Genomic DNA, 12,406 nt, shown 5'->3' on the forward strand with positions numbered 1-12,406 from the left:
ACCCTAGCTATAAGACGCCTGGGTGGAATATTGCCTCTGCTTGAAGGCCAAGGGGCGTTTTGCCGCGTGGGGCCAGGATTTCCTCCTTCATGCTTAGCAGACAGAGCCTTTGTCACCTGTTCTGCAGGTGGGCCCTGCCCCCAGCTGCCTGCTGGGAAAGGGCCATGAGATACTGTGGACTATTGGAAGGGGGGGGGGTGGAAGGGGAAAAGCACAGCTGTGCTAACCCCCCCCCTCCCCCAGAGCTGGCCCACCCCTAACCTTGCCTGGGGGTTGCAAAACTAGCCCCTCCCCCGCGCGCGCCACTCAGTCTCCTCCCGCTGCACCGGCCTCCTCGCGCCGGTAGGGGGCGCTGCCGCCCCGCGGGCAGGCGGGGGACCGAGCCTAGCGCGGAGGAAAGTTGGGGGCCGAGTCAGCTGGGGAAGGAGGCGGCGGCGGCGGCGGCGGGCGGGCAGCGCGCTCGCGGCGGGCGCGCGTGTATATAGGATGTGCCGCCGCTGCATGGCTCTGTCCGCCGGCGGCCGCGCCAGCTGCCTGCTCGCCGCCCCTGCGCGCCGGTGACTGCCTCGCCCGGCTTCTCCCCGCCGCTGCCGCTCGCCCCGGCTGCAGCCCAGGCTCCTGCCCGCCCTTCCTTCCTTCCCCCCGGGGCTGCCCTCCCGCGGGCAGCCTCCATGCGCTGCCCATGGCCGGGGCACAGCCAGGCGTCCACGCGCTGCAGCTCAAACCCGTCTGCGTCTCCGACCTCCTGAAGAAAGGCACCAAATTTGTCAAGTGGGACGATGTAAGTCGGATCTTCCCCCCCCCCCACCCGTCGCCCCTTCCCACGCGCGTCCCAGCCCACTCCCACGCGCGTCCCAGCCCACTCCCACGCGCGTCCCCCCAGGGCTGCCCTCGGGCGGCGGGGGAAAGGCAACGCGCAGAGCTGATCGTTCCGTGGCTCCGACCCGCACATGCCATGCACCGCCCTGGGATGGGGATGGGGGAAGATAGGAGCAGCCTCACCTTGTTTTAAACCTGTTGTGTGCTAACCCTCTGGGGCAGAGCTGAGAGCGGGGCCCGCGTCCTTGCAGCGTGTTGAATTTCATATTTGGGGGGGGGGGGGAAGAGGATTATTCCTCCAAAAAAGGGGAATCCACATTTGGATGCAGAGGGTTTGGTGCTAGCCCCCGTGTGTGGTGTTGCCTCGGAGTGAAGGGATTTGTTTCCAGAGGGCAGAGCGAATGTGTGGTCCAGGTGCAAGCACCTATTAAAAAGTTGGAGGATGATTCCGGGAGGAAGAGAGGACAGTTTAAAATGGAGGGGGAGCAGGTTGACAGTACGGCTTTATTTCCATGCTGGCAGTGAATTATTGTTCCTATTAATATTAGCATAACATATATGCTAGTGTGTGCACCTTCACATATATTATTTATTGTAACCCTTTGACATCTAAACTGTCTCGTCTACTAAAACTTTTCTGAACTTTGTCTCCCTTGCATCTATCTGTTCTTTCCGTTTCACTTCATTCACTGTTATCTTTCCCCTCTCCTGTGTCTCTTGGTTATGTTGTATTCCATCTAATTCACCCCGTATTACCCTGTGTTGTTATATATGGTAATATAAAGTGTATTCTCTTTGCTTCTATTCCCTTCCTCTTTCTTTCCCTGTGTTCTCTTTCCAGAATGACCACTTTCTCAGCCCCTCGCTGCTTTCTCCTGTCTTCTTCATTCCCACTCTCTTTATGGACTCTTCCCCTTCCACCTTGTGACCTGAAGTAGGCTAAAAGCTTGTCTCTTTCACTAATTGAAGTTGGCCCAATAAAAGCTACTATCTCACCTGACTTGCCTCTCCACCCTCTATCACACAACCTGTGCATACACACTCTTGCATCCCCTACATGAAGAACATCACAGGTACCCACTCCCCTGCCTTCCTCGGCAAACGACTCTCCACAATCCTTGACTCCTCCCAAAATCTAGATGCATTCAAGCCTCCCCACAAGCCCCCCTTCTCGCACATTCTTGTTTCTGCAACACAAAACGCACGCGCATCCCTTCAATACAAAATCACACACCCTGGCAGGGTCCCTTCCTCCCCTGAAACATCCGATACTTCTTCTGTCTCTTCATCTCAGCATTGCTACATTGTGTGGGAGAGGGGTAGCTCTGTGCTGCCCCCTGCACGGTAGCCATTTAGCAGTTGGGACTTCTTTCTCTCCCTATCGGCTGTGCTAGGGACTTCTTCAGAGACCGGGTAGATCGCATTCTCCTCTCCCCACCCCCATTGGGCCACCAGTTATGGGTGGGGAGGATATAGCACCGGGTGGAAGGAAACAGAGGGGACAGGTTCACTGCCAATCCCATCCCTCCGTGGTTGCTCCTGTGGTAAAACCTCAAGGGTCCCTGCCCTCCACACACAGCTAGAGAAATGGATACCCCACCAGGGTCGGTGCTGAAGTATGCACAGAGGCAGCATTGTGATGAAAGTATATGGATTGGACATAAAGGAGAAGACCAACGTGCTGCACAGCTTGAATGGCAAGAGTCGTTGAGAAGAACTAGTTTTCGAGATCACCCTTTATACTAGCTCAGCTCTCTCTCAAAAAAAATTCTTGCTGTAAAGTTTACTTCTCTAGAGACATGCACAGTAACAGCTAGTGGGACTGCCGAGAGAGAGTGCAGTTCACTGTTCCAGTTCTGTTACGCAGTATCACATTACCATTGCTCTCAACCTGTCAAGAGACCAAAGGTGTGATCCTGACCTTCAGAAATGTGTGACAAATGCTTGCAGTGAGGGATGCAACACCAAAAAATTAGGAGGGAAGTCTTGAAGCAATGGGGATTTACTTATTAAGGGATTCCTAGACGCTGAGTTTCATGGCTGTGCCAATAATTTACAGTAATAAACAGTGAGATAACACCAGGGTCACATAGTGCCTGAGGTAGATTTGGATCTAAAATGAATAATTCACTTGCTATTCAGGTTGAGTTGACACCTCTGAGTTCTCACTCATCAGATTTGCCATATTGTAGATCACAGCACAGTCTCAGCCTTACTGCTGTGGGTTTTTTGTTTTTTGGGTTTTTTTGGTAAACAATCTTGCAAGCAAATTCACAAACCACATATACGCTGAGGGCAAGTTAACAGTGATTTACGCTCTCCAGGTGAAGAATCCGAGGAGTTCTCAAACATGGATTATGTGTTTTGCCTCTTTTTTCTGACCCTCGGATGTGTAACTGTGGCAAGAACAGAATTCTTTGCAATATCTTGCTGATATTGTTACCTTGAAAGATAGGGCTAAATTATCTGCAGATAAAACTAGCTGATGGAGTTAAGTCTGCAGAGAATTTGGTCCTTCGTTTTTATTTGTGAAGGCTATTATTGAACCATTATTCAGAAATGTCTATAGGTGAAGAGATGCACTCTGTGAAAATGGAGTCTTCCTGTATAAATAACTTACTGGGTGTTTTTATCTAATTATAACTATATATTAATATTATATAGACTAAATGAAACCGCCCACAATATTAAGCATGAAGTTTGTTAGCAAAAACTGACAAAGGATATAAATCCTAAATCAAGATTATCGTCATAGATTCCCTGTTATATCTGGCACATATGGGCCCCCCCCAATCCTGCAACCTCATATGCAAGAATTCTTTATCAGTGGGGTTCTCTGGGTGACGAGGGTTCTCTCGAACGTATATGAATGTAGGAATCGGGCTGAGATTATCTGACACTGAGACACCTGCCATGGGCATAACATTGTGAAATAGTTTTGAGCCTTAACTCTCTTTTGATTTATTTAATTGCAATTTACTTAGTGTGCGTGCGTGAGGGTTTTTTTTTTTTTTTTCCTTTTAATATTTTTTTTTTATCCACAATGCCTTGTTCCAGCAATGGAATTATCCCAGGAAAAAAACATTTTAGTGGAAGTGAACCTAATTTGACACTCTGTAGTATGGGACATTTCATGCAAATGTATGTTTAGTGACAACTTAAAGTATCTGCTTCTGAGCCAATCAACAGAGACTTTGGAGTCTTTTCCATCTAGCCTGTTTGCCTGTATTCAGATTTTTTTTTTTTTTTTAAATGAGCATCATTGACCTGAGGCTTTATGGTCTAAAGTGTGGAAATGTGTGTGTGTGTGTGTGTGTGTGTGTGTATATAGAAGCTCCTCTGTGAAACAATAGGCCATAATAATGAGGATACATAATATGTTAAACTTACCATGACAATAAAACATAATAGACCATTATAGCTACTTTGGATCCATTGTCTAAACATAGTGGATGTGCAGAGAAGTTAAGCTCATGCACCAAGGTTCCTTATGAAATATTTGTTGGGTGGAGGCAGGGGAGAATACTTCTCATAATCTGCTTTTGTAGGAGGAGATTTTCAAAGGTGCTTAAGGGGTTTGGGAGCACAAGCCCCTTTGACTATCAATAGGATGTGTGCTCCTAAACCCCTTAAGTGATTTTGAAAATATCTTACTAAACAAATAATTAGCTATTCCTCTCTCTTACCCCCTTCTTCCTCCCATAGATGAATACTGGTCCTATTTGTAAGCAGAGACAAATTCTCACTGAATTCACAAGTCAACAGAACTTGGTCCTGGAATTTTAGTTTATTTTGGCCTCCCCAAAGCACCTGAAAACAACTTTTTTTTTTTTGTGTGTGTGTGTTTGGTACAACCCTAAGAATCTGATTTGGAAAAGATTTGATCCACTCCTCTGTCAAGACAGAAGTATCCCCTACCTATGTTTTTCCCATACAGCACATTTTCCTTCCGTTTTATTTCTCGAATAGAAAAATGACCCTATTGACTTCTTTTCACATCTCATAAAACAAAGGCTCTTCCTCAGCAAAACCTTGTGACTTATACCAAGTTTCAGCCCAGAGCAAAATTTTCCAGATGAGTTATAACCCCTGAAAATAGCTTTCTGCAAATGGGAGTGCTGAAAGGGTTTTACCCAGAGTAGCACTTACTGGCTATAACACAGTCACACAATGCGTTGGATGAAGAGTAAAGCAATAGCTCTTAAAGAATTAATTTAGTACTTCTTTGAATGATGCTGGGGTGAGATTGAACAGTGCTGGATTGCTGGCAGAAGCAGTAGTAATGCAGACTTTTAAACTCACCCACCAGGGTGCTTGGAACCTGGCCTGGAGCAGCTATTCCTAGGTGTACAGGGCCGTTCGCTTCTATGTCCATCTAGTAACTTCGCGGAGACCGCTAAGAAGCGCAACACATGTAGTGCTAAATGTGTGCTGTGGACCCTCATCTACTCGTAAGTGCAAATCGGTCACCTACACGCCTCGTATAGGGTCTGATCCGATGTCTGTGTGAAGTGTGTAGGTGATCTCAATTGACCTCATTGGACTGTGCTCTGAGCAGTGATAATCTTCTGTCAATTTAGACCAAGTTTAAATCCGTGCAGTCTACACAATCGTAAAGTCTGGAAATTCCATGTGTTCTGCAGGGGATTTCCTGTCCTGTATGTTGAAATCCAATTAAAATCTTATTTAAATAAAAGAGAATACGCCTCTATCCTGTGAGACAAGTGGAGTTCTCATACACCAGGATTGCAGGTGACTATAATATCCCCATAGCCATCCACTTTTCCATTGAAGGATTTTTTGCCTTGAGACTCATTATAGGGAGGGCCTGATTGTTAGGCTACGTCTTCACTACCCGCCGATCCGGCGGGTAGCAATCGGTTTATCGGGGATCGACTTACCGCGTCTCGTGAGGACGCGGTAAAATCGATCCCTGATCGCTCTGCCGTCGACTCCGGAAATCCACCTCAACAAGAGGCGGCAGCGGAGTCGGCGGCAGCGCGGCAGCGGTCGGCTTTCCCCCGTCCTCACCACCAGGTAAGCCGACCTAAAATACGCAACTTCAGCTACGGTATTCACGTAGCTGAAGTTGCGTATCTTAGGTCGGAACACCGCTGTAGTGTAGACCTAGCCTTAGAAAGGGCTGAGCACCTTGCCCTCCGAAATTGGGATCCTTTAAGCTGTCTCAAGTTAGGTTTGCAAAAATGAAGGGGAGCAGAATCACGGGTCACTGAAAATCTTAGCCTTTCGTAGCGGGGAAAGAAGTCTGGATTATTCAAGCATTGGTTTGACTGCCAGTGCTGTAGACACGCTGGTGTCCTTCGTTCCCAGTGTTGGACAGTTACCGTTTCAGGAAGAGGGAGGTTTACAAACTGAATTTACTTGGGCCACTAAACCGTAAATCAAACCCAAGGTTTTTAATAATTCTTCCTTGGAGAGTTTTAAAGCAATCTTCAAAAGAACTACGTTCACTGAAAAATGACATTGTAAGGCTTTCCAAAGTCCACTTTGTTTAGGGATAGTGCAGGGGGAGGGGCATGATAAAGGCAGATATATTACTAGCTGGGTGAGTTAAAGAAACAGGAGTACAAAGGAGGTTTTTTTTTTTTTTTTTTTTCCTCCCTCCCCCCCCCCTCATGCAGTTGGTGGAGGCAGAGCTCTGCCCTGGCTTTGTGTGCATAGCTGCTGGAACTAGGGGAGCTGGGGTTGCTCCCTGGCTTGAGGTGGTTTCCATTATATACAGGGTTTACAGTTTGGTTCAATGGCTCTCAGCACCGCCACTATATACAAATTGTTCTAGCACCCCTGATTGTGTGTAATGGTTTCTGCTGTGTGGCCCCAGCAGGAACAGGACAGACATAGCCGAGGTAGCACCAGCCCCAGAGCTAGGACACAGTTTAACTGGTATTGTCTAGTGGCGGTAATTGGCATGCCAAGGCAGGTTAATGGAGTGTTATATGTTAAAAAGTGTATTTGTTTTCAATTCTCACGTAGTTTCTTATCTTCCCGAGTGATATGTACTTTATATAAAGGCTTTGACCGGGTCTTTGCTGCTTATGCTATTTACTTTCGCTTTCAAGTGTAGTCTACCAGTAAGTAATGGAGAGGTTATATTTACCGGGAACGCTGCCTAAATTAGACGACTTTCTGGCCATAAAACTGGACCCCAGTTTGAACTAAAAATGTAGTTATCAGAATTGAACTGTTCCATGCGCAGCAGCATCCAGTGGCTAGGGCACCAGGCGGGAAGTCCGGGGCAAGGTAGTCCAGGGTGACTAGTGAATTTTGAGTGCCCAAATTGAGATACCTTAAAGGGGTCTTATCTTTAGGAAGGGCTGAGCACTCACCTCTGAAAATGAGGTTCTTCAGTTTGTCTCAGGTTGACTCACTACTCACTCTTAAATCTTGGCCCTGGGCTCTGCCATTTCATTGTTTTATGACCATGGGCAAGTCACTTAATCACTCTCTGCCTCCATACCCTCATCTGTAAAATGGGGTAAATATCTATATCCTATCTACTCATCACAGTAGCACCTGAGCCCCTCAAAACTAATGGATTTTATCTTCACAATACCCCTGGGGGGTAGGGAAACGTTATTCCCATTTTACAGGTGGGGAACCGAGGTGCAGACAAACTAAGTGCCCACGCTCACCCAGGAAGTTCTTAGCGAAGTCAGAAATTGAACCCAGAGTACTGCAGTAGACTTCAGAAGGACCCATCTGCTAGACCAGTGATTCTCAAGCAGGGGTATGCGTATCCCTGGTCTCCCAGGGGGTACATCAACTCATCTAGATATTTGCCTAGTTTTACAATAGGCTACATAAAAAGCACTAGTGAAATCAGTACAAACTAAAATTTTATACAGACAATGATTTGTTTATGCTGCTCTGCATACTATACGCTGAAATGTAAGTTCAATATTTATATTGCAATTGATTTATTTTATAATTATATGGTAAAAATGAGAAAGTAAGTAATTTTTCAGTAATAATGTGCTGTGACACTTCTACAAAAACAACAAGGAGTCTGGTGGCACCTTAAAGACTAACAGATTTATTTGGGCATAAGCTTTCGTGGGTAAAAAAAACCCACTTCTTCAGATGCATCAGCGAGTGAGGTTTTTTTACCCACAAAAGCTTATGCTCAAATAAATCTGTTAGTCTTTAAGGTGCCACCGGACTCCTTGTTGTTTTTGTGGATACAGACTAACACGGCTACCCCCTGATATGTGACACTTCTGTATTTTTATATCTGATTTTGTAAGCAAGTCGTTTTTAAGTGAGGTGTAACTTGCATATATGCAAGACAAATCAGATTCCTGGAAGGGGTACAGTAGTCTGGAAGCGTTGAGAGCCACTGTGCTAGATTATCTTTACCCAATTTTATAAAATGCTTTTGAACTTGGTTGGTGACTAGTGCTGTGTGATTTGATCTGGGAGAATCCATGGGCCTGTTTGTTTATTTTAGAGTCTTTTTCAGAAGATTATCAAGAACATTAGATGTGTTTATTATACTTTATAAACATCCAAATAAATATGTACATGTATCAAGTATTATCAGTAGGGCTAAGTAGAAATAAATAAAACAAACAAACTAGTTATGAATACTTGCCTGAGAATGTATTTCTCCCTTGAAGAAACTTTCAGATGTGGTTTAAATTGTTGGCTCTCATATAGCTTGTTTTATTTTGGCATTTTTATTTTTTATTCTGTCCAAATCTGTCACTACTGTATATTTCTGAGACCTCAGAAATGAATCAACATTGAACTGCTCTTAGATATATTCAGAGATTAGACTTTTCCTTCTTTCAAAAAAGAAGAAAAATATACTCAGCTGAACAACTTTGTTTTTTCCAGCCAGTTTGGATTTGGAGCTTTTTTGAGTCCAACATGATCAGTTTTTTTTATTTTATTTTTTAAAAATTATATTTAATCTGCAATGATCGGACCAAATATAATGAACAAAAATCAACTAAGGAAGGATACACTGTTATCTAAACTAGTGGGAAAATGTAGTAGAACAGTTCTCTTGTAATGCAAGAAGATAATTGGATACTGAATTTAAAAAAATCATATTTCAAATGTTCAATCAGCTAATATTTCATCACCGGATAAATTCAGATCTTATTCAACTCCATTGGAAAGCATTCATTGACTTTTGTGGGACAGAGATTTGGCCCCAAGGTTATCTTGTAAAATGAGCAGCCTCTTATCCCAAAAGGATATGAAAATGATTTTCAATTCCATATACAGCCTCTACTACTTTAATATCTGACCACCTCACAATCTCTTTTTATATTTATTCTCACAACATCCATGTGAGATAGGCAAGTTCTATTTTACCCTCATTACAGAGGGGGTACTGGGACACAGACAGGCTAAGTGAATTGCCTAAGGTCATACAGGAAGTCTGTGGCGGAGAAAGGACTTGACGTGAGGTCTCTGAAGTCACAAACTAGTGCCCTAAGCACTGGACTATCCTTCAAACAGCTATGCCAAATAATGATGAAAGGACTGAAATCCTTATCTGTTTTAATCTGGTAAATAAAAAAACGGAGAAAAACGGTGGCTATCAAAATGTGTCAGCCTCATCTTTTTGTTAGCTAAAACACTTCAAAATGGTCACTGAATTTTTTTTTTATTTACTGAAACAAGATGGGTTATTTTAAAATGAAAAACTTGTATAAAAGTTTTGATAACATTGACATTTTTATGCAATAAATTGCAGTTTAGAGAAAAAGAAAAAGTTTGTTTGAAAAAAGTTCTAGTTAAGGAAGTTTTGACCTGCTCTACTTTCTATACAAAACTTTGTTTTAAAAGAAAAACATTTTTTTTTAAAATGAATTTTCTGTTACTACAGTCAAACCACATTAAAAGACCATTAGTAAGGTTGCAAAATCAAGCAATCAAAAGCTAGGAAATGCCAGAATTAAGATTGCCAGTGCAACCTTTAATTTGGTCCCTTGTGCATATGCATTATGATATAGTCTTTAATTACATAATCACATATTATTTTTCCACAGGATTCCCTGCTCATTCATTGCACAGGATGGATGGTAATAAGATTGAATAAATCAGCAACAGTCCTCATTGTTCAGTGGATGGCTCCATGGCTTATTTACTGCATACTGTTCAAACCCTGTGCTGAAGACACAATTATTAGTTTCTTCAAGGGCTTTTCTGTGGCACTCCTCACTGTTGTTGAAGCACTCAGATACTACATCAATGAATTAATGTTCACAGTGCCCCTATGTGGTGAGGGTGTGTTGTTCCCATTTCAATCCCCATCCCCAACACTTGTTTAGCGAAATGACACGAAGGGGCATGTCTACACTTTGAGCTGGGTGGGTGATGCCAGGCTCAAGGAGACATCCTTGTTCTAGCTCTCAGCTGGCTCGGACAAAGCTAGTGCACTAAAAACAGTGCGAGCTGCCCTGAGTACGTACCCGCTGGAGACTCTAGGCATGGACTCAGGTCAGGAGTGATGGAAGCATCCTGGGGGGTGGGTGGGAGGCACTGGTGCCTGAACCGTGGCCCCATGCTGCCCCTTCTTCCCGCCCTTGCACCGCCCCTTCCCCGAGGTCCTGCCTCTGCACCGCCACTTCCCCCACCCCAAGACTCCGCCCCTTTCACTCGCTCCTTTAACCCTTATGGCCGGCCGGTTTAAAGGTGATGGGGCCATGCCCCTGCCCCGTTCCAGCGCCCCTGCCTCAGGGCAGTTAGCCCCTTCTGCCACTTACGTTGCCATGGCTACACTCTCTGTTGCGTGTGTTAGCTCCCTCAGAGCTAGCGCAAGTATATCTCCTTGAGCTGGGAATGACACCCCCTCCTTGACATGCAGACATCGCAGAAAGCTAGGGTGAGCATTGCCCTAACTCTGCTCCCACTGAAGTCCTCCATAAAGTTCCCACTGACTCCAACGGCGCAGAGAGAGGCCAAAACGGAGCAGCTTTAAAAATCCTACTCTTAATATTGCACTTTTTAAAACAATTAAATAAAAACCACATTTCTTCAGTAGTGCAGGTTTGTTCCATTTTGTTACCGCCACTCAGTTACTCCATATTTGTATGTTTAAAAAAAAAAATACTCTGCCGAAGATAGCTCATCTTTCCCCTCCCCATGTTTTGAAAGCCCTTATTGTAGGGTACATTCCTTCTCCAGCTGAAGTTGTGACGATTTTGCCATTGTCCTCAACAGAAGGAGGAACATACCCTTAACACAGAGTTAAAAGGGTGGCCACAACCTTAACTCTGAGTTGCTTGGCTTTTGTGGTTTTAAAATCTTAACGTTATGTTAAGATGGAGATTGCTGAGGCGTTTAAATAACTTGATTAATAAAAAATCATTTATTTAAATCAGGAATTTATTTTAAATTTATTTAGAAGTCATTTAAAAGTTGCAGTAGGACACACTTTAGAGGAAAATTTATAATGCACTAAAAATGTTTTTAAACACATAGTTTTAAATGCCCTTCCTGGTGCAGTATCCTAGGGCTTGTCCGCGTAGAAAACTTGGCCTGCTTTTAGCTATACTGTACTGGTGTAGTTAAAGCGGAGCAATCCTAGTAGTTGTACTAGTATAAAAGTGCTTATACCACTATAACTTATTCCTGTACGGGAAGGGGAGTTAATTATACTGGTATAAGGTGCCTTTATACCGCTCTAACTGCATCCACATTAGAGGTTATAATGGGATAACTATTTTGGTTTAAAAAAAATCTACACCGATCACTGTAATAATTATACCCGTACAAATGCTGTATGTGGGCCTGGCTTTAGCGGAATCTGAGGGGCTTGTCTACATGAATGTTTAGGTTGTGGCAAGTTGGAGTGTGACTTTACCCCGCACTAGCCTGCTGCACACTTCTGTCCTTGGGAATCCTGGAGACATGCATTAACAGTTCGTTAAAGTGCATTTATCTAGTGCTTTTTGACACTGGGAGGGCATCAGCGGGGTCCATACAGACAGTGCAGCAGGTGAGTGCAGAGTAGGTTCACACCCCAGCTTGCAATGAACTAAACATTCATGTAGACAAGCCCTTACAAAACTGCTATAGGCGAAAACCAAAATATTGGGAGATTAAAGCCCTGATCCTGCCGATTCTTAAACAGGTGCGTAATTTTACTCCTGATCTTCTGTCTGCTGCTCTTGTGCTTAAAGCCATCCATCCACTTTTGTAGCATTTCTCATAGGACGTGTCTCAACACAGAAGTTGCACCAGTAAAAGTTTTGGCAGAATGCATTCACGCTGGGTCGTTTGTGCCATTCAGCGTATCCACCCAGCATCGGGCAGTAGTGGCAAAAGTGTGGTGCAGTGTGGGTAGGCATCCCACTGTCTTTGATTGTGCCTCAGAGGCATAAAATCTCTTTACAACAATGAAAAGTCACTTAGGTTTTTCAGTACACTAAAAATTACAGTGAACTTTTTTATATACACAGGCCCAAATTTTCCAAAATGGGAGCCTAAAGTTATGCTTCTAAGGGGGGAATTTTCAAGTCTCCTGAATGACTTATGAGCACAAGTCCCATTAACTTCAAACTTTGATGGAGGCATGTAGCCTGGCTGGTGCATTTCAGCTTTCTTGACT

The 12,406-nt window shown here is 44.2% G+C and overlaps 1 protein-coding gene across 2 annotated transcripts in view; it reads left to right on the forward strand.

Moving 5' to 3' along the window:
- The first annotated feature begins 654 nt into the window (after positions 1 to 654).
- The window catches only part of PLCB1 (phospholipase C beta 1), a 637,760-nt gene continuing 626,008 nt past the window's right edge, over positions 655 to 12,406 (forward strand). For both annotated transcript variants that reach the window (XM_024192884.3, XM_024192885.2), the window contains exon 1: positions 655 to 781. In XM_024192884.3, coding sequence (XP_024048652.1) covers positions 683 to 781 — 99 coding nt within the window. In that variant the 5' untranslated portion in view covers positions 655 to 682. The remainder of the gene's footprint in view (positions 782 to 12,406) is intronic.

This window comes from Terrapene carolina, unplaced genomic scaffold (assembly GCF_002925995.2).
Source record: "Terrapene carolina triunguis isolate 2854851 unplaced genomic scaffold, T_m_triunguis-2.0 Scaffold132, whole genome shotgun sequence".
Taxonomy (NCBI): Eukaryota; Metazoa; Chordata; order Testudines; family Emydidae; genus Terrapene; species Terrapene triunguis.